The sequence below is a fragment of the Macrobrachium nipponense genome, chromosome 2 (assembly GCF_015104395.2).
Source record: "Macrobrachium nipponense isolate FS-2020 chromosome 2, ASM1510439v2, whole genome shotgun sequence".
In the NCBI taxonomy this organism is placed as follows: Eukaryota; Metazoa; Arthropoda; class Malacostraca; order Decapoda; family Palaemonidae; genus Macrobrachium; species Macrobrachium nipponense.
The window spans coordinates 90199139-90227123 of NC_087201.1; the positions used below are offsets into that span (position 1 = coordinate 90199139).

The 27985-nt window shown below is 40.7% G+C and overlaps 1 protein-coding gene across 4 annotated transcripts in view; it reads left to right on the forward strand.

Annotated features, from left to right (window-relative positions):
* The window catches only part of LOC135220771 (uncharacterized), a 657141-nt gene that overhangs the window by 500996 nt on the left and 128160 nt on the right, over positions 1 to 27985 (forward strand). The window contains exons 1-2 of one of the 4 annotated variants that reach the window (XM_064258236.1): positions 5151 to 5222; positions 8933 to 10513. The exons of the other annotated variants lie outside the window; for them this stretch is intronic. Of the exons in view, the coding sequence (XP_064114306.1) occupies positions 9514 to 10513 (1000 nt within the window). The 5' untranslated portion in view covers positions 5151 to 5222; positions 8933 to 9513. Of the gene's footprint in view, positions 1 to 5150; positions 5223 to 8932; positions 10514 to 27985 lie in introns of those variants that run through there. 4 annotated transcript variants of the gene reach the window in all.

Genomic DNA, 27985 nt, shown 5'->3' on the forward strand with positions numbered 1-27985 from the left:
TCATACCAAGAACAAACCTGCTTCCCGTGGTGATAGGCCAAGGCGGTAGCGACTGACGTACCACCTTGGCTTGTCACTTGGGAGATTGAGGTTCGTTCTCAGTGTGAGTCAGATAGTGAGTGTGTGTGTGTGTGTGTAATATACATATCACTCGCACAGGGAATGTCGCGGTTTTTCTTGTAAATAATAGGGGAATTCAATAATTAATGCAAAATAATTTTTTCTCGGTCAATATGAAATTTTGTATGACATCTTTAACCATTCCCGCATTATGTGATGCATTTTCTTTAATTTCCCACAGACGGCTGCAGTACAGTTAGTTATCAAAACTGGTTATGTGCCTTGAGGTACGTTCCATACAAAGACCAGTGATGGAATTCATTTTGGCGGAAAAAGAAACCATGACAAATATTCACCGATGTTTGCAGAATGTCTGCAAAGACTTGGCAATGGATAAAACACTGAGAATCATTGGGGAAGTGTCTTTTATGACGGGCTGCTCTAGGAGCAAGAGCCCGTGCTGGGATAAGGCCAGTTAAATCTGCAACAACGAAGTGTCTATCATCATCAGAAGGACACGAATTCTGTTTGATCTCCGCGTCCTGGCAGGCCGCACACAGCTGTGACGCCTGCAATGGTGGAACGTGCTGATTAACCTAAGTCCTGGACAATTGAGTCTGCACTACCGACAGAGATGTCAAGTTGAGCAGGGAGTTATTTGATTGTGATTCCCCAATCACCTCGAAATAAGTGTCCACCATTGCACGCTTCAGAGATGTCTGCCGCCAGATGTGACGCAGGAGATCAGACTGATTTCCTTGTCGTCCTTCTTCGTCTGATGATAGACTCTTCGCCCAATGATTCACAGTGCTTTTATCCACTGCCAGCTCTCTGTAGACATTCTGTGAGCGCCTGTGAACATTTACGATGGTCTTTTCCCGCCAAAAGGAATTCTATCACTGCTCTTTGTTTAGGACATGTCTCAATCACAGACGCCATTTTGTTTGCTGATTATACTGCAGCTGTCTATAGGAAATGAATAAAAATACATGACATAACGCGGAAATGGTTAAGGGTGTCGTAAAACATTCAGTTTTCGAACGAAAATTGTCAGAGAGATATTTGCATAGCTCTTGCGGCAATTTCTCTACGTTTTTGACATTACCGACCATTGTCTTAGGCATATCTACTTTTGAGCTCAGAAAATGGCATTCTTAAGGAAATTTTGTAGACAGGACGCGAAGCCTCTCATGTTTTTTTCTGATTAAGAATTTTTAACGAAACTTTCGTCCTTAAAAGATAATTAAGAAGCCTGTTGGTCTCATTTGGTTAGGCCTATGGAACTTTGGCGAGGGAATTGTAGCCTACAGTGCTAGCGCTTACATACCTTTACTTGTATGCCTTTTATACGTATATGTATATATGTATGCGTGTGAGTGACCTTCACATTTCAAAGAAATTAATGATATGGAATTGAAAATACGTCGTCAGAGTAACAGGTTTGGTACTGAACCTTCTCATCTCATCTGAATATCGACACCTGGGGTGAGAGGGGAAGAAGGAGTTCTGGATTAAGAACGTTCCTCATTATTACGAAAAAAAGAGAAGTGTCTCCTCCCTCCCCTTGACGACTCCTTTGGCGTTCCCCCCAACACCTTTTGTTGTCGTCCCTGGACTTGAAGGCAGGAAGGCTTCCTCCTTTTCTTTCTCCTGTTGTCCTATCCTATACCACAGGGTCTTCATAAGAGGCCACTTGTCTCCATAGATTCCCTCCCATTATCCTCTCTCTCTCTCTCTCTCTCTCTCTCTCTCTCTCTCTCTCTCTCTCTCTCTCTCTCTCCACGTTTCGTTATTGTTACGATTAACCTGAGTTATTTCCATTGAAATTTGTATCACCTGATACTAATATGGAATAAAAATAGTAGTTAATCCTCTTTTGCATCTCGGATAATGCTGTAATTTTAATTAACATTGAGACGGTTTGGTGCTTTCGTTTCTCGAGAAGTTCAGTATTGAATTTAGTTTAGCTTTGTTACGTATAATTTTCAAGATTTTATTCGTAAACAAATGAATGCACTTAGATTGTAGAATCTACCGGTCAGGTTTTTTTTTACCAGTTATAAATATTTGTAATTGCCACAATGACCACTCAAGTTATCGATTTTTCACAGCTATTGGATACGCTTGTCACCGCAAAGCCTTAGATCCAAGTGAAGAATCAGTTGCAGAAAGTTTGAACATATTCGAAAGGATTCGAACCCAAACCCGACACCTCAGAAAGAGGTTAACGTCACTTAGCCACGAGGACACGGCATGTCATGTCATTGGTCTTTTTTCCACCATTCTTGGTCATGTCAATCATACCACACGACTTTCGTACGACAGGGGCATGACATTCGCTGGATACTTTCTTTCATATTTCTACTTTGTATTGTTGATTTGTAAAATCTTGTCAAGAGCTGAGGAAAGTTAGTTGTGATATTCACTGCCTCGCCTCCTCATATTTTATCTCGCTTTATGAAAAGTTTGTTTTGTCTTTCGAATATTTATTTATTTCATGTATTAATGCAGAAAGTTAGACTGATTTTTTATATTTTTTACTTTTGAAATGATTTAACGGAAACTTGTTGTTCTGAGATTGAATCCTTCCATGAGGATTTCAAAATATTCGTTTATGGTTATAAAGGCAGTTCTCTTTTTAAATCGATCATGGTTTGAGCTACCATTACAATTCTCTTTGTATTTTAATAATTTACTTAAATTATTATCCATTTATTTATTCATTTGTCCATTTATTTTTTTGTTTCCTACTTCTTTGTGTATTCATGATTACCTTTTGTTGCTGCTGTCAAATGAACATTATCATCTTTGGAAGCCTGAATGTCAAGTCAATAGCCCCTGTTGGGGGCTTGTTCCTTTATGAATAGGGTTCATCTATGAATGGTATAAGTAAATATATATTTTCAATATTTATTATAAATCAAACCATCATGGATTTCTTCACTAATAATAATAATAATAATAATAATAATAATAATAATAATAATAGGATGAACGCCCTACCTATTGTATAAAGCCTTTTTAAAATATGTAGTTATTTTCTGAGGTTAATGTATATAAAGACGATGTTGTTTCCGTATGTATATATGTTATGCATACTATTCCAATTTTTGCGAGATTAACTTACAGTGTTTGCGATCAGTAATCTGATTTACAATGTATTTCATGCCGAATGTATCTTGTATTTTAACCCCACTTGAGACCAAATAATGATAATAATCTGATTATTTTTTATTTAGAAGTAGTCATAGTGGCATGAATCTTAATATGGAGAAGCAAATCCGCAGTTATGTGTGTGTACAAATATTTCTAAATGTGTGGACACATCTTAACTTTAAGTTATTATTATTATTATTATATTATATTATATATATTATATATATATATATATATATTATATATATATATATATATATATATATATATATATATATATATATATATATAAATATTTCTCTCTCTCTCTCTCCCCCAATTCGACTGGGTGGTATTTATAGTGTGGGATTCCGGGTTACATCCTGCGTCCTCCTTATTATTATTATTTTTATTATTATTATTGACTCTGGCCCTATTCTTAAGAAGTGTAGCATTTGAATGGTTAGTACCTAATAAAGGCAACTCTGTGCCTTTCTTTCTTTCCTGGATCCCTCCAGCCAGTTCATCTTTCTTCAGTCCTGCCCTGTCCTGTCCCTCCAAAGCCAAAGGACGCTAATTAGCGTCAGCTTAACCGCGGCAGTGCCTCCTGGGCGTTGAGTTTGGAATTCAAAAGTTGAAAATTGACTGGATTGGCGAACGATCTGGAAATCGTTTGAATTTCCCAAGTTGTATATCATCCCCTGCCTGCTTTTGCTGTGATTAAAGATGGTTTTTATTGTTTTTATTTATATAGTTTTTTCATATGTAAGGTTCAGAATAGCTTGGCCCACTCCGTACTCACTCGGTCAACCGTCTCCCCCCCCCACTGGACACTACCACCAGTACCTCGTCGCCCTCATTCCCTCCCTACCCCTCCCCCAGGACCCTTCGCTGTCACCCGTTTCTCCCTCACTGTGAGTGGATGAGGTTGGTCAGCTATCACCTGAAAATGCTCCATAGGGTTTTTGTTAGAAGGAAAGAGGACCTTACTGTCCTTTGTGGCGTATGAGGTTCAGTTGCTGGTGTACTGGGGTGTTAAGTGGCGTCTTTTTCTTCCTTTTTTTTCTTGTCTTCCCGAGTTGTTTTGGGAATCTGTGGATTAAGGTGAGCGTTTGGTATGCGCGGAGGCAGGCAGGTAGAGGGAAGAAGGAGGAGAAGAAGAAAAGGAAGAGGAAGAAGAAGAAGATGATGGTTGGGTCCTGGTTCCCTCGGTGTTGGGAGGGAGGGGGTGATGGAGGAGGTTTGGTGTAGGAGAGCGAGAGGGGCTGTACGCACAAGAACGCCAAGCCGACGACGCTCCTCCTCCTCCTCCTCCTCAGCCTCTTTCTCCTCCTCCTCCTCCTCCTCCTCCTTGTGCCCAGCATCCGACAGTCCGACCGATCGACTGACTGACTGACTATGCCCCACGAGCTACTTATCTAGCAATAGTTCCTGCGATGACGACAGCAGCCGCTTGATGAAACGTTGTCGTAGGGTGGAGGAAATACGCAGTTTGCTGCGAAGCCTTTGCAGAAGGAGCAGAGGAATGGTCCTGTTGTAGGCGTTACCCACGGGGGAAAGGGAGGAGGAAGTTCGTGCGTCCGCCAGTGTTGGGGAGGGAGGCCAGGCCCGTTTGCCGCCCCGCGGGCCCGCATACCTCCGCGCCTGGGCACAACTACTACGCTACTTCTCTCTCTCTCTCTCTCTCCTCTCTGCATCTCTCTCTTCTCATCTTCTCTCTCTCTCTCCCCGTCTTCTATGCCCTGAGACTGATGATGCCCGTAACGTAGTCTCGTTGTCTTTCACCCATTAAATTCTTGACTTTTTCGGAAAGGCGTTCACACTGGGGCCGAAACAATAAACAGTGGGTTACCTTCTCCGTGTATGTATGAGGCCGATGCAGGTGTGTTTATTTGTGTATGAGAGCGAGTCGTTTGATGAGAACTTGTTGGTTGTGTGGCCCGGGGCGGTGTTGAGTGTGAGTGAGGTAGGCGGCGGCAGGCAGTGTACACCAAGCCTCCACACTGGATCATTGTGCTGTGGTGCATGTAAACCTTTCTCCCTTTACCTGTGTTCACATAAATGAAGTGCGGCGTCCTTCTTCCGTGTGCGATTGTGTGTGCTTGTTGGCCAGGCGTTGGAGTGTGGAAAGAGTGCAGTGCTGTGTTGTGGCCCCGTCGGAGGTCGCGAAATTCGGTTTTGGAGGGAAGTTATCCTCGAAGAAGTGACGCAGGGTGCCCCCCCCCACACTCGTGTGTTGGTGCAAAGTTAGGACCCACAAACACCTGCTTGTTGAACCTACATGCAGGATAATCTGGAAACAAATACATCTGTGGTCGTTTGGTTTAGTTGAACGTTTTGTTCAGAAGTGGAAGGATTTCTCGTTAATTTGAGCGTCGAACAGCAGGCGACTCATTTTCTGATAGACTGGACATCTTTTGTTCTTATCAAAGTGCTCTTTACCAGCCTTCTTTATTCACGACATTTTACTTATGCATCTGTGCCTGTCCTTCATTTCCCAGTCAATTTTGTGGTGCTGCCAGTTGCTTGTGGCTTTATTTTCTTTACCTCTTAATAGTTGTGGTTGCGATGGCGAGGGTGAATGCACGCCAAGAGCGACACTTCTCAGACGAGTCAGAAACATTCAGAGAAAAAAGGTTCTGCTATAAAATGTCAGTGACCATTGAATGACGTTTACGGGGATGTTGAGTTTGGACTCAAACTTGGGATTATTAGAAGAGGATGAGAGGTAGATTACCCTGCGAAGGATGGATGGATGGGTGACCTTCATGGAAAGAATGCGAAGAAATGAATGGGGCCCGTAGGTGTTTGTGTTTCAGCGTGTGGCCGAAAGGGATGGATGATGATGATGGCCTTGGTTCTTGTGGGAGCCAACTGGTATTGTTTCCCATGAGTGTTTTATCCCCTCAGTCGTTCGTTTTCTAGGCGCAAACCGCAGCTCTTCGCACTTGGTTGCCATTGGTGGTGCTCTGCGCTCTCTGCTCGTCAGGCCCAAGTGTGCTCGTGTCTCAGGCAGAAAGGAATGGCGACAAAACATAACAGTGACCTTACTTCAAACAATACTTTACTTAAAACAATAAAACATGACTTAAAACAGTAAGAATTTACTTAAAATACAAAACAGTAAGATTTTACTTAAAACATAAAACAAGCAAGACGACGTAAAACAGTGAAACTTTTATCATAAAAAATACTTTACCTAAAAATCTCAAAAACCTGATTTTTGCCTTCATTCATGAGAGTCATTATCGTCATTCTTATTCTAACGGTAGTGACTCGGCATTCAGTGACTTACCTGTCTGACCCCGTCATTCATTATGCTGCCTTGATCTACGTGGAGGATGTCAATGTTTGAATGTTGATTGGTAGAAGATGAGTGGGCCTTAAACATTCTTCTGACATCAGCTGACAGACCCTCCTTTGAATGTGTGCGTGTGTGTGTGTATGTATGTGTGTTTGCTTGAAGGCATTCTAATTCAGGTCTCTGTGAGGTGTCTGAGCTTTGGAAAAGTTCAGGGAATTTCAATTTTTATCGTTAATTATAATGTTCTCCTTGATGAAATAAAAAAAGGAGAAAAGTTCTGTTAGTAAGCATCATTTTATTGTATGTGGCACTCACCGGGAAACCTTAGGAATGTGGGATCCGATTAGCTCAATATGATAACGCGAGATTAATTGCTGTGTTACGGCTGGGGTATTGGTGGGGGGGGGGGTTGCTGTAAAGTAGTGCACGTCTAGTTCTGTGCATTGTGTCGAATAATCCCTTCCGGGTATCCTCATGTTAGCACACTTTAAACATTATAGAACTAATTATTATTATTATTATATTACACATAAGATGAACCCTATTTGTAGGAACAAGGCCGCAGGGGTCACTGACTTGAAATTCCAGCTTCCAAGAAGATGGAGTTCATTTTCAAGAAGTAACAGGTCATGGGAAATAGAGAGTAAGAGATCAGTTATTGAAAATGAAACAATAAACCGAAAATTACAAGTGAATAGGCAGCTCTTCACTTTAAAGTAATTGAACGTTTTTCATGAAAGAAAAGTTGACACTCCCCTCATTGCATGACGAAATTATTATTTCTTATTTTATTTCCAGTAACCTGTTTTGATGTCTGAAAGGGTTTCTTTTGTTGACACTGAACAGGGAGACGTCTCTTTAGCAAATGGCATTTCGTTTGACTTTATTGCCTCAAATGTATTATTGTCTCGTGTGTGAATTTGCCAGCAGCCTTACTGATTCAATTGAGACCAAATCCTTTAGAAAATTCACCCTTGGGAATCTTTGACAGTCCTTTGCTTTTCACTGCGAAGTTTTTGGATGGATTTGTAGTACTTTAAGATTCATTAAATAATCCCATGATTTTGCATAAACCGATTTCAGCCCTCGTGTCAAATATCGTATTCGCGTTTTGCAAAAGTATTGAGCTTCCCAAAGGGTAGAGCCGTTAGCTGGCTTCCCCTCTGATAGATGAGGTTTGGGAATAAGAAGCCTTTGGCGTCAGAAACGGATTCAACTTGGTTTGATGTAGGTAACGGCACACATGCATCGCTCCCGATGACATAATTTATAACTCGCCTCTCTCTCTCTCTCTCTCTCTCTCTCTCTCTCTCTCTCTCTCTCTCTCTCTCTCTCTCTCCGGTCTGGACGTGTTTGTATATCACGAACGTAGGAGGTGGGGATTCTGGTCTTACTCGAATGTATTAGAGGTCCCTCACCCATTTTTGTCGGTTCAGTTCCGAAGATATGTGTGTTGGCACTTTATCCGAAATAAGTGTTAGTTTGTGCGCCTGCGGTAAAGGTAATATTACACGCTGCTGAAGAGCAAGAGCCCGTGCCAGCAAAGATAGTGTCAAAGAACCGTGGTTGGGTTGCAAGGTCTCTCATGTAGTTTCAGATATTTTCTGTTTTTTTTTTTTTTTTTTTTTTTTTTTTTTTTTTGTTTTTTTTTTTTTTTTTTTTTTTTTTTCCACCCAAAAAATCAAGTTAAGAATGATGATGTATTTTCTTCTCAAATTCATCTCTCTCTCTCTCTCTCTCTCTCTCTCTCTCTCTCTCTCTCTCTCTCTCTCTCTCTCTCTGAACATCCCCCTTAACATTCCTCTGCTCATAGACATACACCAGATTCTGGCCACACCCCCACGTTTGACGGTCCCTTAAGATTAACAGGAGGGCCTCTATTGCTCCCCATCGTTACTAACGCCGGCACCTCTCCTTCTTTGGCTCTGTTATCTTAGCGCCTGTGACATAAGGAAGAAAGTGAGCGCTTTCCTACTTTTGGATTTGGTTTCAAAACTGTCGCTGAATTTTGTACTGGTTATGCTATGTCCAATACTAGTTTTTTTAGGAAGAGAAAGTGCATCAGAAAATTTGTGGTTTTATTGTAAGGAGAGAGAGAGAGAGAGAGAGAGAGAGAGAGAGAGAGAGAGAGAGAGAGAGAGAGAGAGAGAGAGAGAGAGAGAGAGAGTTCCTGCTTGTAATTTGAGAGGGAGAGAGAGACCAGATTTGGTTCATGGGTGTGTAATTTGATCTACTTTAGGCATTGTAATCGCGTTCCTCCTCCTGGTCCTTACTGGCCCACCTGTCCCTGCTTTCTGCTTGCTCTATTGCAGTTTGGGTCTCATTTTGTAGGTCCTAACTAACCCCACAGCTTCACTCGGTACCGCGACCGCGTTCTAATGTCTGGCGTATGCTAAACCAAGTGTTTGTGTTTATTTATCTTTCTTGTTACAGGATTATAGTGCACTCTGACTGTCTGTGGACTGAAAAGCCCAGGTTTCAGGGTCTCGTGGCCTTGAGTGTACATATCGAACTGATCGACTTGAATGATTGGACTCTCTTCGTTTTTCTCGGAGGAAAATTCGGGGAGAGCCTTTGTTGAAGACAACAGAAGCAGGGGAGAGAAAGAGAGAGAGGGAGAGATTGAAAAGAAGGAGAGCGAAGTGTTCGCGTATTCATGCACGAATTTTCCTGACCCGGCCCCGAGGATGTCCCTGTCCCACAGGGGTATGTAATCCATACGAGGAAGGATGCCAGAGCCTCCGAGGAACCCCTTGGCTCCTCCGGGTTTGTAGGATCAGAAGCCTGTCTTTTCCGTCGAGTGCTCACAGGGACACGAAAGGCTGCGGCAGCGGCGGTGGCGGCGGCGGCCCGAGGAGGCAGTGGGAGTTCCCGTTGGTACCAGCTCGGAGGAGGAAACCGGCGTTTTTGGCGTGCAGTGAGGGCGTTGGAGTGGGCGTAGACGGCGGCGGCGGCGGCGGCGACGACGACGACGGCGGCGTCGGGAAGGACGAGTATGGGGCGGGCGTGGCGTGATGGTGTCTTGGCGAGTGTGTGGGTGGTGTAGTGGGCGTCGGGGTGGTCGTCGCCAGCACTACCGCTACGAGGTGGTGTATCGCCGTGACGATAGCCTCTATTCAGGGCCTGACTATCTGGAGTCTCTTCCAGGGGGGCGCGCCTCCCTCAGTCCTACCCCACACCACCCACAGTTCCACCACCACCTTCACCACCCACAGCTGCACCCGTACGCCCACCACTCGCGGCAGCAGCAGCAGCAGCAGCAGCATTTGGACCATCATCATCACCACCACCACCGGACGTCTCCTCCTCGCCCTCCGCGCCATCCAGCCATCCACCGGGCCTTCCATCCGGATGCAGCTTCCTTAGACTCCCTGGCTAGACAGAACCGCGTCAATCACATTCTAACGACCCTCCATCACGCCCACTCTGCCCGACGCCCGCACTACCACCGAGGAGGACCGTGGTTGTCAGCGGGTCACATTGGCCCGATCTCACCGCGTTCCCCGGCGAGTCTTCAGCCCTGGAGGTCGGCGCCTTTCTTGCCTCCCGCCAACTACCGCGACCCAAGCATCTCCTCCAGGGATCTGAGCAGGGACACCTCGAGCAGCGCCAATAGCACCCGACCTCTGCTGCCTCACGCCCATAGCACGAGACACCTCGTGCCCCACGTCCAGAGTCCCAGACAGTTGCTGACCCACTCGCAAAGTGCCAAACATCTGCCGCACGCCTACAGCAGCAAACACCTCCTGCCCCACTCCCAAAGCACCAAGCACTTGGTGTCCCACGAACACGTCAGTACGAAGCTCCGTCTGTCGGGCGGAGGTCGTGGGCATCGCCCTCCTCCTCTGCTAGCGGCGGCGGCGGCTTCAGCACCAACGGTCTCCGCTCCAACTCCGTCCCCCCACAAACCCCTCCATTCCCCGAGGACTCCTCTCTCGCCCGGACCACCTGGATACGCTGAAGCATTCTCCTTCTCCTCGTCCTCTTCCTCACCTCTCCACAACATCTCCGTTGGTAAGTGGCGTCGTCGTCGTCGTCGTCGTCTCTCTCTCTCTCTCTCTCTCTCTCTCTCTCTCTCTCTCTCTCTCTCTCTAAAAGTACACTACGCCCAGTTTAATAATGAAGTTTGGTCTTTGGTTTAATTATAGATATATCGTTTGATTCCCCAGGTATAATTGATAGTTTATGATGAATTATTAAGAACCATACAGTTGTTTAGTACTAATACTATTGCATTTGTTTCATGAAAATATGGTTACGTATTTTGTGTATTGTCATTCTTTCGTAGTGTGCGAGAGATGACGAGTACCAATTGGGGAAAGGCTTTCATGAGCAAACTAATACACAATGTATTTTTGCAGTTAAAGAAGGAAACAGATAGAGTATCATATATTTTTTCCAGTTTCTGTTATTTCGTTTACCACACCCATTATGTCATGCGCACCAACATTGTAAATGTGCAATTGTAAGAATTAAAAGTTTGATGTCAAGTGTGATTGATTTTCTTGAAGAGAATCCAGAGAGGAAAATCTTAGGTTTCTTATTGCTTTATTTTTGGGGTTCCGAGTCGAACTGCTATTTTTAGGTCCTAAGAGAACAGATGTATTTGCTATTCCTAGATATAAAAAATAGGGGGGGGGGGGCGTTTCTTGTGTGGTTTGTGGTCAACATCTTGGGAAATTGAAGATTGAATCTTTGTGAGAGTAATTTTTCGTGTTTAGTGATTTTATATTCTGAACAGATTTTTAGTATATACCATTTTCTCGGTTGAACTTGGAGTATTTTTAATTATTTATTATTTTTCCATTCTCTCTCTCTCTCTCTCTCTCTCTCTCTCTCTCTCTCTCTCTCTCTCTCTCTCTCTCTCTCTCTTATTTTCTTCCCCCCCCTCCATGGCATTTTCTCTCCATCTCTTCTTACAAACTATAACCCATTTATCATTCCCCCCACTTTGCTTTCCTCCCTCCCTTCCAATATCTCCCTTTACAATGTTTCTTTCTCTCTCTCTCTCTCTCTCTCTCTCTCAGTTAACCCGCCACGTGCCTCAAGGTGTGCAACTTCCGGCCAACCTCAAAGGTGCAGTAAATAGGTGATCGCAGCTGCAAATTTTTTTTTTATCCGGCTTTGACTTTGACCCCCTTACTTCCACTTACAGCGTTGTTTTTTTTTTTCGTAATATTTATTCATATTCCATTTTTCACGTATTTTTGTTTAGGTAAAAACCTCAGTGAGTTGTAAGGCGAACATATTTCTTTTTGAACTATACTAAAAACAATAATTTGAGTTGAAAATTTCTTCACTGATGAATACCATATTTTATTATGGAAAGTGTGATAGTTCTCTCTCTCTCTCTCTCTCTCTCTCTCTCTCTCTCTCTCTCTCTCTCTCTCTCTCTCTCTGAGATATTGATGGTAGCGCATTTTTAGTTCACGACTAGACGACCTATGTTCGATTCTCGAAACGGACGAGGAGGGACGAATGGACGCGTCTCATAGAATCCAGTTTGCTGACCTAAGAAGTCAAATATGCACTCGGGTGTTATTTGACAGTTGTGGGCTGCAGCTAGAGAGAGAGACAAGAGTTTTTTTTCTCATAAAAACGAAAAAACGGGTGGACCTCGATAAGGAAATCCGCACCCTATTGGAATGAGATCATTCATAGGAGATTCTCTCTCTCTCTCTCTCTCTCTCTCTCTCTCTCTCTCTCTCTCTCTCTCTCTCTCTCATAGCCTCGCAATCAAGGGTGGCATAGTTCTAAATTTACCATCGCCTTATCTTAAACTCGGGAGTCCTTTGCCTCTCGCTTCCACCACAGTCCTTGTAGAGTTAAGTATATCTTAGTTTAATCAGACCACTGAGCTGGTTAACAGCTCTCCTAGGGTTGGCCCTAAGGATTAGATATTTATACGTGGCTAGGAACCAATTGGTTACCTAGCAACGAGACCTACAGCTTATGGGATCCGAACCACATTATATCAAGAAATTAATTACTAATCACCAAAAATAAATTTTGCAGAGCGGAGAATCGAACTCGCGACTACCGAATCGATAGGCGAGCACGTAACCCACTCGTCCAACGAGGGTCTAGCTCTTGTAGAGTAGGTGTCAGATGTTCGCTACGTTAACCTTGAGACCTTTATCTTACAGAATTTTGTCTTGGGCTGTATGTAGTACATCAAGGTCCAAACATAATGTTTTCATCTTTTTTTGCTTTTGCAATGGAGGAGGAAATAAACTGCAGCGCCACTCAAAAAAGAAAAAAAGAAAAGAAAAAGAAGCGTGATCCGGCCTCCAGCTTACTCCGGACGTGCGCAAGATTTTCCGCTGACGCTTATGTTGCAAACATTATATGCCTAACTTGACGTGAAGTAGTCTTCGTAATGAATATTCATAATCAGTACTACTCGTACTAACAAGGATCAAATAGAAAACACACAAATGAAACACGTTCATATATTCTCAGGTCTAAGTGAAAACCAAATAATTGGACAGAAATATAGTCTCTAAATTCAGTACATCAAAAAAATGAAAATATGCTAAAATATACGGACAGATAGCACATTGTTTCACCTAAGAAAACTTTTAAAATACGATATATTTTATTAGAAATAATCTTTCTGCACTGTTTAATCTGTACATTATTCATTTTTGTACATTTTCATTCTAATAAATAAATCAAATATCCTATCCTGAAATTCCTGTATCTTTAATTCAACGCGAAACACCTTTTTCAGACTTTGTCAGACCTTTCTTCCACCCAACAACAACATCAAAGTATGTTGTAGGCTTACTCCCCGAGTAAGCGAAAATGCCAAATCTACCAAATTATTACCGTTTTTCTTAAAAGTTTGAACAGGATCAAGAAAGTATGGCAGAGGTGCTGATCGCCTTTGAGTCTCAACCTTTTGTAGCCAGACTGTTGTTCCATTTCAGCCGCCACCTCTCATTCGGGGAACTGATTTGAAATTAAGTCACGTGAGTTTTTGATTCCGAATCCACGTGAACCAAGAGGTGATGTGATGCTGTTGATTATACCGCGATCAGCAAAACAGGGCGAAGTGCAAACTCAATCTAGGAACTCGTATTCGGTTCGGAAGTCGAGAGTTGACACCATTTCACAGAAGGGCGTGACGCCCCGGTTGAGTTGGAACAATTTTGGTCTCTCTCTCTCTCTCTCTCTCATGACGATGTGAGGACAACGTAGAATGAAACGGCAAGTAATTTCCGGGAGTTCCAACTCGTTTTATCTGTTGTCATTATGTGACTTCCGGTTTCTGCAAACTTTTTTTTTTATCATACTTGTTGATATGTGTATTCCATCACATGTTTTCAAGGTCCTTTTGCGATGGTGTATGTCCAAGTCTGTTCGAGAGAGAGAGAGAGAGAGAGAGAGAGAGAGAGAGAGAGAGTTATGTGAACTCGAAACGACTGAACAAGCAGTGACTTGTGGTACAGCAACAGTGTGGTCATGTTAACTAGGAAGGTATTGCAAATGGTGCCTCAAGTTTGAGATCCCTTCAGCATCGTGCCAGTCTCTCTCTCTCTCTCTCTCTCTCTCTCTCTCTCTCTCTCTCTCTCTCTCTCTCTCATATCTTTAGTTCTGGTTAGGATCTTCTTGCAGGTTGCATTATGCGAGTTTGTGTTCGCGCCCTTCATGACTGAGTCAGGCAATGAACTGACATGAGAGGCCATATCCTGCCCAGGGCTAAAACAGAAAAGAAAGAAAGATAAAAGAATAGATGTCAACAATTGGGCATTGCACATACCGTTGAAAAGACTATGTAGGTTTTATCAAATGGGGAAAGAGGAAGGTTTTAGAGTATTCCGAAGTTAGGCTTAATTTATTGGAGTCTAAAGCTTTTCTTTAATATTTTCATTTTTAAAGGTTCGCTAGATAATAAATACATTATTTTCATTTTTTATATTTCCATTGTTCTCTGCCCTACATTTAATAAATGATAACCGAACATTGTTTCTGGATGTTTTGAGTCTGAATAAGTTTCAAGACTCTTAGTGTATTTATACCAGAATATGAGGTATAAGAAACTTTAGCTTCAGGAAGAAACCCCCCCTCTAGCAGATACTTCATATCGGTGCCATCTAAAAGAATCAGGGATGGAAAAATGGTCTATTACCGTGAAGTTGATAGAGCTGTCAATCGTTAGATTTTTTATTTTTTCGATCGCAGATAAGAAGCAACGAATATTTCCATCAAAGCGAAACCCCAAGAAGGCAGAGAACCTCGAAGAAGCACTTGCTATTCATAAATTGTTTTCGTTATGGGTTCTCTCTCCTTCGACGGGAGGGGGCGCCGTGTTAGGCGTGGAGGAAAGAGTATGTTTATTTATATATAAAAAGAACTCGGGATGGAGAGACGCCCATCATCACCTCCGTAATTTGACGATAGCCAGCTCCTCCTCCCCTCCTCCAGGTCGGTCAATATGAGCTTTGGTCCGCAGACTTGGTGCTTCCTAATACTTGGAAAGTGGTGATGATAAGCTAATATTAGTTGGAGATTGGTAGCAGTAATCTCTCTCTCTCTCTCTCTCTCTCGTAATAATACTTTATTAGTTTTAAGTGAGCTTGGTCACGTTTCTTTTATTCGGCTTGAGTTTATTGAAAGTATTCACTTGATACCTTTATTAGTAATGCCCAGTTACTTTTAAATCGAGTCTTTCCATCACATAACACACACTGTGTCCAGTGGTGCCTACAACGCATAGCGAGTAATGATGGGTCATTACTTCCAACAGAGTATATCTCGTGAAAGAGAAGATATTTTGGGCGGTAGTTTGGCACCTTTGCATAAACCGTGATCTTGCCTTTGTAGAGAACGAATTGGTGACAGTTGACGTTGTTTGATCTCCCATTTCTGTATTTCCCGTTACCTTCTGTTACTTCTTTCGAATGAACACCCTGTTCTTTGGGAGCTGGAACAGGTCAGTGGCCCCTTTGGTGGGCTTGTGCCACATGAATAGGTTTCATCTTTTGAATAATATATTAATATTAATAATAATAATATGAAAGTCAGACGTTGTTATCCCTGTCTTATCTTTGCCGTGATCACCCTCAATGTGTCAGTTATTTAAAGTGCTAAGACAACCTCTCCCTTGTTTTCTCTAGTTTGCTTTGTGTCTGAATCGAACACTGCTCACTGGGTCTTGGGAGGTTCTTCTGAATTTGCAGAATTCCGCTTGCTAATTTTGGCTTCTTGCAGTTTCTAATGACAAAATTGTAATTTTTTATTTTAAGTTTGCCGGTGTTAAACTCAAAAGTTGAGTGTAGTTGAGTATCATTTTATTTGGCAGCGTTATCTCATTTGCCTTTCGATAAAAATGATTGTAGTTCTACTGGTGTAGAGATTGACTATACTGCTTTTGTAGATCGTGTGCGGAATAATGTCAATGGCTTGTCAAGCGTTAATGATTGAAAACGAAGATGGGTCAAGTGAGTAAGTCGACTTTTGAACCCCAACATCGGCTTGCCTCGTGTTACGGGTTTTCCTTTGTATAAGCTCAGCGATTATTCTCACCGTAGTAAATTGTCACTGCCACGATCAATGCCGCCAGTAATCGGTGGTTTGCGTCGTTGATAAATCGGCCGCTTTCATCGTGAAAAGGAAATACCTTTGTTATTGGGATTTGGGACTGGTCACTGGTTAACAATCCGTCTGTTGTGTCCTGTCATCCGTCGCTGCTGTGTTCGTCTGTTACTATAATTTGCTAGGATCAATCAGTCACTTCAAACGTGATGGTTTTGTATGTTGTCTGTATTGAAACATGTATTTTACTACTACTACTACTATTATTATTATTATTATTATATTCAGAAAATTAACCCTATTATGGAACTAGTCCAAAGAAGATGGTTTTAATTCAGTAGAAGTCACAGGGGGTAAAGGGAAATGGAAAGAGAAGAGATGAGTTATTAGGTATACACTCTAGATCTAGGATAATAAATCGGCAGGAACGAGGAAATGCCCAAGTGGTGAATTTCCTGCTGGAGCGTGGCCGATGGAACTGGGACTAGGAGAAGAAAAGAAGACGTGACGTACTTCCTTAAATAGATATGATTTTAGGAAAGAGAGATATACAACTATCACAGTTGTTTTCGTCCTTTAGAATGCCGAATCAGAATTGAATTCCCTTAAGAAAAACCAAAGCCAAATGTAATAGCCCAGACAGAGTAGGGATTTTCCCCTGGTGATGTTTGCGCTTCAAGAACCATTGACGCATAAGAGTATTCGCTCAGGGAAGCATCATCGGGCTGCTTGTTTGTTAGTCAGTGCGAATTCTTGGCTACCGAGCCACTCGTTCAGAACTTAAAGGCGGTTTTAATGTCGGCATTCCAGTGCGCTATGTGTATATTATAATATTATAATATATATTATATTAATTATAATATAATATATATTATTTATATTATTATATATAATATTATATTATATATATATAATTATTATATATATATATATATATAATATATATATATATATATATGTGTGTGGTGTGTGTGTGTGTATATATTATATTATATATATATATATTATTATATATATATATGTATGTAAATGTATATATATATATATATATATATATAGTAATAAAATAAATATATATACTAATATATAGTATATATATATGCATGTAATGTATACATACACATCCACTCATACATGCGTGCACGTTGCCAAATTCAGCAAAGACTGAGTAATGTAACTAATGGCATATTCCTTTGACTCCAGAAAATGATGAATAATTAGTAGGCAAGTCGTGAATTTTATGGAAAATATAATGTTTTCTTACAAATACATTTGTTCTGTGGAGCAGTTCATTAGGGGCTTTTAACTTGAGCTTTTAGTAAAGAGGGGATTGTTATTTATTTAGATGTTATAAGGTGGGATGGAAGGTGGTGTTGTGTATGTATGTATGTGTGTGTGTATATCTAATATTTTTATTATATATATTTATATATATATATAGGAGTGTGTGTGTGTATGTATATATGATATGTATATATAGATACTATATATATATATATATATATATATATATATATATATAATATTGTGTGCGTATGCGTGTGTAAACGTTGGTTGAAGGATATGAAATTTAGAGCTGATTTCATGTTCAAAACATTGACAGATACTTTCAGTAATAATGCTGTCCACATTCACCATTGATCAAGATTGAAGTATTGCCAGTCGAAATATATGGTTTTTTGTGTGTAAAGAGTGATTTTATGGTCCTTTAGAATGGGACTGATGCATCCGCATGAGACCTGATCTGTAGAGGGGTTGAAATTTCTTCCAGATTTCCCTTAGGCGCTGCAGATGTTTTGACAACCAGACATTAGCATGTGACGCGACGTGCAGCGGAACTAGAGTATTTATAAATATTCACAGCAGGTTTCGGGGCTGTCTGTCAGGAGATGCTTGTTTTCATTCTCAGTCATTGTTTAAGTCACACTTGACAGCTGAGTGAAAGTTTTGCATGGCTCTTTCAGTGGAAATTCGAAGCTTAAGGCCGAGTGAACTTCAAATGTGAACGGTAAGTATTCAGTTTCACACACACATAAAGTTCTCTCTCTCTCTCTCTCTCTCTCTCTTCTCTCTCTCTCTCTCTCTCTCTCTCTCTCTGTTCACAAACTGAAGGACCTGTGTTAGATTCTCGAAAGGGCGGGTTTCGTAGAACCCAGTATGCCTTTGTGGACCTTATGGAGAGAGAGAGAGAGAGAGAGAGAGAGAGAGAGAGAGAGAGAGAGAGAGAGTGGCGTTGGGCTAGGCACGACTATTCATGCTCTGTCAAAATCCTGGTCAAAATGTATAGCGTCAAAACGGGAGGGTTTCGACGAGGTAATCCTCACTACACTGGGATGCAACTAATTTTAAGATATTGTATTGCCCTAGTTTTTATTCTATTTTTTATTGAATATTTTCTCCCCAAGGAATAACCTAAGAACAGAAAAGCTCTCGTGTAATTAACCTGTATATATGGTAGTTTTTGTCATATATGTATATATATTTATAAAATTTGCAGATATACTATTCATCGTAGCACGGCATAGTTTCCATTATTAAGTGCTGACGTGGAAATAAAAAAAAGTATATTGAATGCTTTACTTTATACGTACACAGGTATAAAATTCTTTTATTTATATCTCTTGAAAAGTAAAATCAAACGGTGTAACTATTTATTGATTTTTTCCTTAATGGCCGGAGGTTTGCCCACGTGAATGCACACTTCTTTAAAATAACTTCATAAAATATGATAACTTTCTATTTACCCTTTGCGTTTTTGGAATGGCTTGTGTTTCCGGCACATGATTAGCCAATGATGTCATTTTGTGATAAGAGACCAAAAGTCTCAGGTTGGTTTGTGTGGCGTCTATTCCCCCCCCCTCCCCCCCCCCCCCCCCCTCCCCCCCGCGGGCGCATGCGCGTAGACTGTGCATCTGAAGATGAGTCAAGCGACGGGAAACAACAGGTTCCCAGGCTTCTTTGTGTTCTATCGAATCGTCGTAAAAATGACAGTTGCCTTGTACAGTTTCATTCAATATGTTCGACGGTCTTAACCCAGAGCTTCGCATTTTCGTGTTCTAGGAAAGTACGCGAGTCGCTTATTCATTATTAATTGATTTTATTTTTGTTTTGCCAAGATTTTGTTTTGCCAAGATTTTGTATAACACTTAAGTTAGAGGAAAACGTTTCGATAGCGAGAAAACGCTGTTCGCACCGTATAGGTTTTGACTGGAGCTCGAGGGACAGGAAATAGCTCTATTTTTTTCCCTCTCCCAGCATCCGTCTTTCGGAGATGGGTTGCTCAGGGGATCGGAATGGCCATTCATTCTCTCTCTCTCTCTCTCTCTCTCCTCTCTCTCTCTCTCTCTCTCTCTCTCTCGTCTTGCAGGTGTCGTGTTTCCAAATGCACTGGTTGTCATTGTATAGATTACGGACTAATTGCATACTCCTTTAAGTTGATTGCGCTTATCACTCATCTTATGATGGGGATCAACAGGAAGCGGTGATTGAGGTTTGGCGTCTGCTGCTCGCTAACTACTGCGGATTGATACGGACTAGTTTATAATATATACATATACATACACACGTACATACAGGCACATTCTGTGTCTCTCCTTATGAGCAATAATATCTCCTCTTGGCTTTTGTGAAAGCGCATTTCGTGACGAAAGAAGTACTTAGGCGGATTTCGGGAATGCGAGAAGAAAGGATATTGGGGCTATAATTTCTGTTGTTGTTTATATGTATAATTGTTATATAATAGAAAATAATCACTCGAATTGCCAAAGTTATTAGTATGTGGTTCTATTTTTCTTTTAAGCGAAATTATCCAAAAAGTTGAAGAAAGGAAACCGCCAAGTATTACGATCAATTTTTGTTTGGCTTCTGTGACATAATTATGACCTGTATGATTCTTTCATTATACCTTATTTTTGATGAAGATTATTCTTTCATTATAACTTTAAATGAGAATGATTAATTTATTACTACATTATTAATGAGGATGATTCTATCATTATACCATATTCTTAATGAAGATTATTCTTTCATTATAACTTTTAATGAGGATGATTCAATACACTATTATTAATGAGAATGATTCTATCATTATATCATATTCTTGATGAAGAAGATTCTTTCGTTATATAGTTTTCAATGAGGGTGATTCATTACACTATATTCTTCATGAGGATGACTATCATTATAGCATGTTCTTAATGAGGATGATTCTTTCATTGTGTCATATACTAAATATTGATGACTCATTTTAGTTATTCTAAATGAGGAATTTCTTTCATTACAGTTTATTCTTAATGAGGATGATTCTTTCATTGTATCATATTCTTAATATGTACGATTCTATCCTTGTGGCTTATTCTTAGTGAGAGTAATTCTTTCGTTGTATTGTATTCTTAATGAGGATGACTCGGTCGTTGTAACATATTCGTGACGAGGATGATTCTTTACTTGTAGCTTATTCTTAGTCAAGGGGATTCTTTCATTGTAGGATATTTTTAATGTTTTTTTCCATTGTATTTTATTCTTAATAATTAGCATGATTCTGTCATTGTAACGATTCATAATGAGGATGAAGATTTCATTGTAGCTTATTCTCAGTGATGGTGATTCTCTCACTGTAGTGCATTTTTAGTGAGGATGATTCCTTACTTTCAGTTTATTCTTATAGAGGATGATTCTTTCATTGTTTCGCTTTCTTAAGGAGGAGGATTCTTTAATTATATCGCATTCTTGAGGAGGATTCTTTCATTGTATCACGTTCTTAAGGAGGAGGATTCTTGCTTTGTAGCGGATTCTTTAAGTGTACTATTCATAAGGAGGAGGATTTTTTCATTGTAGCTTATTCTTAATAAAGATGATTCTTTAACTTTATCGTATTCTTATGGAAGAGGCTTCTTGCGTTGTAGCGCGTTCTGAATGAGAACGATTCCCTCTCTGGAACGTTTCATTATGAAGTGGGATTCATGTCGACTTGAGCAAAGTCGTTCATATTTATTAATTTATGGATAATCATAGTAAGCATTCAGGTTTAATTTCAGAGGTTCTCCAATCAGACCTGAGTTGGTCCATTTGCGCCGTAACACTTTATACAGGCTTTGGCCTCTCTGTACTTTTCTCTCTTTGCTCTTTATCTGTTTTCGCTTCGTATTTCTGTACTACGGCATATCTGTTACATACTTGGCCATGTAGTTACTGACTGAATATTGAAAAAGCAGTACGTTCATGGAGTTTTTATTTTTATTTTTTTTGTCTTTTTCATGATTAGTTTTACTTTTATCCTTCCAAGTTCTTCTTTGTATTTATTAAGTGATTTTGTCTTGTTGTTTTTTGCACTTTGGCTAAGAATGCCTTTCATTTACTTACGTAATTTGAGCGTTCAGTATCACCAATACATTCCTCTTGCTTATATCCAAATATATGGCATTTTAAGACTATATATACTTTGATCATTCCCCCTTACTTATCTTGCCAGATCTTATCCCAGTGATATGTCCATCTTCCCGTGGAAATTTCCTATCACAGTCATAGGGACTGTCATGTGTATTGCTTTTTTTCCACTGATCTTATTTTTTGCAGCTCATGAATTTGTCGCGATGGAAAATTCCACGAGAAAGCATTCATTCACTTGCGCCTGTTTTGTGAAGGCTATAGGGATTTCACTAAGAGCTGACTGTGGTTCTCTTCAGTGTTTTTTTTTCCTTCTAGTTTAATTTATCTGCTTAGCGTGTGTTTATGGACAAGTCCAGATACAGTTTAAATTTCTTTGATATTTAGTTGTGTGTGTATGTGTGTGAAGTTTCTTAGAAGCCATTCCATAGACAGAGAGGAAAATGGAGATTTCTTCACGAACCTTAGAGCATTGTACCATTGTTCGTTGAACTGCAAGTGAGAAGTGCTGCTAAATAAGGTCAAGTGATATGTTTGTGTCAGAGAGACTTTTGAAGATCCCGGTTGTTTAATGTTCAGTGGGAAGTTCTTTGTTTTAGTATTGGTGAAGAGAGATTTTAAGCTCTCTCTCTCTCTCTCTCTCTCTCTCTCTCTCTCTCTCTCTCTCTCTCTCTCTCTCTCTCTCTCTCTCTCTCTCTCTCTCAGGAAAGAGTGAAGCAAAGCCATAGTAGCACTTCTTCAATCTCCTATTGCACAACCTTTGCCTTCCTTATTGGTTGGTGTTAGAGCTTGGTAACACCCCCTCTCCCTCTCTCTCTCTCTCTCTCTCTCTCTCTCTCTCTCTCGTACTTCTACAACATACCTCGCGCTGGGCGTGTCCGATTATCCCCCCCTTTGAAGCTTGTCCCAGCGCCCATCCTAACTGTAATTTTGTATTCTTGACGCACGAATGTTTTGCTTATGAAAAAGGCGAAGCTTTTCTTTAAGGAGTTTTGTATACTTACGTAATTCGTAAAGCTATTTGCTTTTTACAAAAGCACCCAAGGGTACTTTATTATTATTATATACATTTGTCGAATTATGGTGTGTAGCAGCTTTCGAAATTCTTACCGTTGTTTCACAGGTCTTTGTGTGCTGCCATTCGTTCGTTTGTTTGTTTGTTTGTGTGTGTGTTAGCGTGAGGTGAGCTTTGGGTTATCCAGCAGGGGTGGTTCCTGGGTTTCAGAGGGATGTTTGGGTGACTTGTGACGCCTTAGTATGAGGAAGGGTTACGAAGGACCCAAGTATATTTTCACCATGAGGATTACAGTCTACAGTTGAAATCGTGGCATTGTTGTTTTGAAGCACTTTCAGATATTTTAGAACAATTGCAGTGTACAAACACATTAAATTTCAAAGCTTTGCCTGTCACAATGTATCTGTCAACTGTTTTCACACCACACACACACACACACCCCAAAGTAATTATAATGTATATCGTATTTCAATTTATGCCTAATATATTTCCCCAAAATATCTACAAACATTTTTTTTTCTTTTCAGGTAAGGGACACGCAGACGACTTACGTATTTCTTTCTTGTGTGCGAAAGGTAGGAAGCTAGTCGATATCTGTTTTATTGAAGTCAAGAAATTGGGTTGAAGGATTTTCATTGCTATTCTTAGTAAGATTGTCACTAGGCATTCATGAGTGGCTTCTTACGGCAGAATGGTTTCATATTTTTAAGTATTCCATGCAGAGGGCGACGCGATGGGCAAACCGATGTCCTTTCTAAGTCCAGCTAAAATGAAACTTCTGTGTATTGTCAAGGGAACAGTGGCCAAAGTAATAGTAGTGAAAAAGGGAATGGTAAGTCCTCTGCAACAGGAATAAAGCAATTTATGCACGAGCATAAATTTGGAGATGTGTTTTGTATAGAGAGCTCTGGGGATATTTTGGATGTAGCTATTTACCTAAATGAATTCAATTGCGTATTAAGTCGCAACGGGCCGTGCTTTGGTCATCAAAGCGACATAGAAATACGTAAGAAAACTCAGATGGTTTTCTCGGCACCACATCCTGTTTGTTAGAATACTGTAGACGAATGCTTGAAAAAGATATAAGGCACGTGAAACAGAACAATATAATTTGCTTTGACATCGACCACTATTCATTGATAGGCACTCAGGGCCGTTTTGAGAATCAAGAAGCGTCATTCGGTGCAGCTTTTGGAGAGGCGAATGTCGGTGACGTTTGCCGCCGCGATGGGAGGTCAAAAGAAAAGCCGCACCGAATGGGGTGAGTGACCTAAGCACTTGGCAATCTCTAGTTTGTTTCCGGTGCGAGGCGAAGGGCCAAGAGGTCACCTAGCCACGCCCCACCCTTGCCCCCAACAACAGCTATGCCTTTCCAGGGTAAGTCGGGTGGGGGATATAGTTGGGGTTCTCCGTGTTGGGGAGATTGGACGGGGAGAAGTAAGAGGAGGAGGGGGAGGGAAAAGAAGAGAAGTTGCAGGAGGAGTCTAAGTATCGAGCTCTCGCTTAGACGTTGCTTCGTTTTGATTGGTCAGGTTAATGCAGGATTATAACCCCTGGGTGGAGGGGGGGAAATCTTATAAGGAGCAAAGCTCAGGGGCTGATGTTTGAATAATTCCCATTGTTTTGTCTTATTTGCGGAGGTGGTTGTGATGGGCAACCTGATGCCATTTTCTAGCCCATACCTAAAAGCGACAAGGAAAGGAACAAGGGTGTATAATCTCAAGAGAACAGTGGCCACAATAGGAACAGTAAAGGGACAATGGGAAGCCCTTTGTAACAACTGATGACAGCTCCTAAGATTTCAAAAGCCTGCCGACATACTGGATAGGTGTATGCCTGTAGGGTCTCCAAGCCGGGGTTGACGTCACTTGATATATGTATGAACTATTGATGGAAGTAGAACATCCAGTGAGAATATAGATAAAAAAAATCAATAAAGACATTTCTTGGCCTATTTTGATTCTTTTATGCTCTTGATAAATATCTTGTCATTGATGATTATTTTGAGGAAGAATCGCCCACTTTAACCAAATGGTGTATTGTGAACTATTCATTAACAGAGTTGACAAACCACCTCTTATGGTTAATAATTGATAAATTAATGTCGTTATACGTACTCTCTCTCTCTCTCTCTCCTCTCTCTCTCTCTCTCTCTCTCTCCCCTCTCTCTCTCTCTCTCTCTGCGCATTCCTGAGATGTTTAGTGGAAAATGAGCCGAAGTGTTTTGATTTGACGATGAGCGAGGCGAGATTGGAATAGTTCAAACCGAGTCCTTGATCATGTTTACTCCGAACTATTCCTTTGAAGGTAATTAACGTCTCTCTCTCTCTCTCTCTCTCTCTCTCTCTCTCTCTCTCTCTCTCTCTCTCTCTCTATCAGACCCCTCAGTTATTGTTATGCTTCTCTAAACCGATGTCGAGGCAGTTTTTATAGACCCTTCAGCCCGTAGCTTCAGCCTGTTTCATTCCTTTCCTTTTATTGTACTTCCATTCATATTACATTTCTTCCATCTTGCTATCCATCCTCTCCTCACGATTATTTCATAGCTTAACTGCGAGGTTTTCCTCTTGCTACACCTTTCAAACCTACCTACTCTTCTTTCCAGCGCTGAATGACTTCAAAGGTCCCAGTGCTTGGACTGTGTCCTAAGCTCTATATTCCATTCCAATTTTATTAGAATCGGGAAAAAAATTCGCCGGATAAGTATTTGCTTTAGCTCAGCTTTTCCTGGGCCCTCTGCCCGTTTCGCAAGCAGCCTTTATACTTATTTGTCTTTACCCCTCAGTTTCTTATTTTATTTAATTTTCAAAAAATCAAGGTTCCCCTAGCCACATATAAGATGTCATTTGTTTCATGAATTTGTAGTGTCTTAAAAAGAATTAAAAAACTGACCACTTTCTGTCAAAGGTCCCTTTCCCAACCTCTCCTTTGTTGTACCCGGAATTTGGGTCCAATAAGCCTTTTGATGGGACTATCCAGAGCCGATACGTCCTGTTTATGGCAATCCCTTATGGTATTTTGATCTACTTGTCTCTAGGTATGAAGGGGGAATGATTTGTGTTCTAGCGGAAATTTGTGAATGGTTTTTGAGCTGTGATTGCAAAGAAAAAGCAAAGTTTTCTTAATTGTCATATTTCAGACAGCTTTTAGTTTTCTGTAAAAGAAAACTATTGTGTCGGTATTGTCTGTCCATCCGTCCGCACTTGATTCTGTCCTCCCTCAGATCCCAAAAACCACTGAGGCTAGAGGGCTGCAAATTGGTATTTTTATCAGCCACCCTCCAACCATCAAGCAAACTAAATTGCAACCCTCTGACCTCAGTAGTTTTTATTTTAAGGTTAAAGTTAGCCATGGGCCGTACATCTGGCAGAAATTTTTGAAGGCATGGGACACATCCTCACTCTACGTGTCGGGTGAGCAACGGAAACGCTACTGGTCCGGTGACTCCGCTCATAGCTGATGATTTTATACAGCATTATATGTCGTACAGAAAAAAAAAACGCGATTGCGCAGAAGACTTCTTGAAGTATTCTTAATACTGTTACACATGTCCACTATTCGGTTTTGCCTTTGTTAAGTAATACTAACCATGCCTTTATTATTGAGGACATAGATGTTATTTCGACCTATATTTATCCTCTACAGTTTGAACTGATGCATGTATATGGGCGTCGTTTTTCATGTTAGCGGTTTGTTTCAAGTTCCAAATCGGACTGCAGAATTGTGATCAGAGGATTTTGAAAACAGAAGTGTTACTTTTGTTTGTCGATTCCACCAATTTTCAAATCCAGATCAGATCCATTAAATTCGGGGCCAGGAATCTGGAACCAGCTTTAACTATTCTCTCTCTCTCTCTCTTTTAAGGGGGAGGGGGAGGGGAGGTTGCAGACATTTCAAAGATTCTCCACTACTCATCTTCGACAGGGGAGATCAATTCTCGTTTTTTGCCGTGGGTATGGAGAGGGGGGGGATGATGTACACGCTCTCTTCGTCCTAACCCTTCCTTGATGGTTCATCATCCAGGCTGATCAACCATTACTAATCATTCATAAAGGAATGAGAGAAATTTCTTTATTTTATTATTCATGAAAAAATGTGTGATCCTTGAGCCAACCTCGGACTTAGTTTGAAAAATGTGATGGCATTCGCACTGTGACGTCAGAAACTGCAAGAGCACAAACACATGATTTTCTTCTTTAAAACAAATACCTGGTGTTTTTGTACCGTTATCAGACACGAAGGTAAATAATGAGTGTGAATAAAGCTGAATAAGTGTGGAAATAGTAAGAACAAATGTCTGAAGCTGTGTCTTTTGAGATTATTTGTAGATTATGAATATCAACATTTTTGCGAGTATCCTCTGGAATAAGAAATCTGTCGTGTTAATTGCAGAATTTGCTTTTGCATAACATGCCTATTTTTTCTGCTTATAAAATCTTCAAGTGATGGAATTTTTTACAGTGATTATTGCCAGTTCGACAGTATTTTCCAGTTAAACATAATAACGAAATTAGTTTTCATATTTACACACACACACACACACACACACACACACACATATATATATATATATATATATATATATATATAGTATATATATATATTGCTACAAACTGGGAAAGTGTTAAGTTGTTTACATCCAAATGCAGTTTTTCGAATCATTCCCTTTTAAGCAAAACTTACCTTTGGCAAATGATTTTAATGGAGATTCATAACTTACAAGAAGGAATTGAAGTAGCCAAGATATGATCAGTAGGATATCCAGATTGTTTACCTTCAGTTGACTGTAATGATACGATGCCGATCACTTAGTTTCGTCTTGTGTGAAGAGGCCTCTCGCTGCTTGTGGGCGTTACCTGCGATATGATTTTTTAAAATGATTTGTTTCCCTCTCAGATGAAATGGAGTCTTCTGTTGGCGGCCTACCTTTCGAAAAACTTCAGCGAGTGAAAGACAGCTGTAAGCAGCCGTGCTAATGAGTTTATCGGGACGGACACGCCTCCCCTTTGGGTGTAATTTCATCTAGGAAATGGGGCATCGATTTCCAATTACAGTTTCATCAGGGCCAGGCTGCTGCTTCTGCTAATGGATTGCGGTTAGGCATTTGTCTTTCGGATCTTTAGCGAAAGTGGTGTCATTGGCGTCCAAAGATTAATTATCAAACCTTCTCCTGTTCCTTCCTTTTTTCTCCACGCGCACACACGCACAAACACACATTAAAACCCTTGATCTTTTTGTAAGATATTGAGAGATATTTCATCGATAAATGCCCTCATTGTGTTGAAGTGGAACTTAATATATGTTAACCTTCAACCAGATAATGAAACTCTCTCTCTCTCTCTCTCTCTCTCTCTCTCTCTCTATATATATATATATATATATATATATATATATATATATATATATATCTCTTCTCTCTCTCTCTCTCTCTCTCTCTCTCTCTCTCTCTCTCTCTCTCTAGGTTTCTCGCTAAAGTATTATCTTGTTGATACGGGGAAGTTCCCCTTTTCATCTCCAGGAATTAAGCCTGATCATTTTTTTATTCG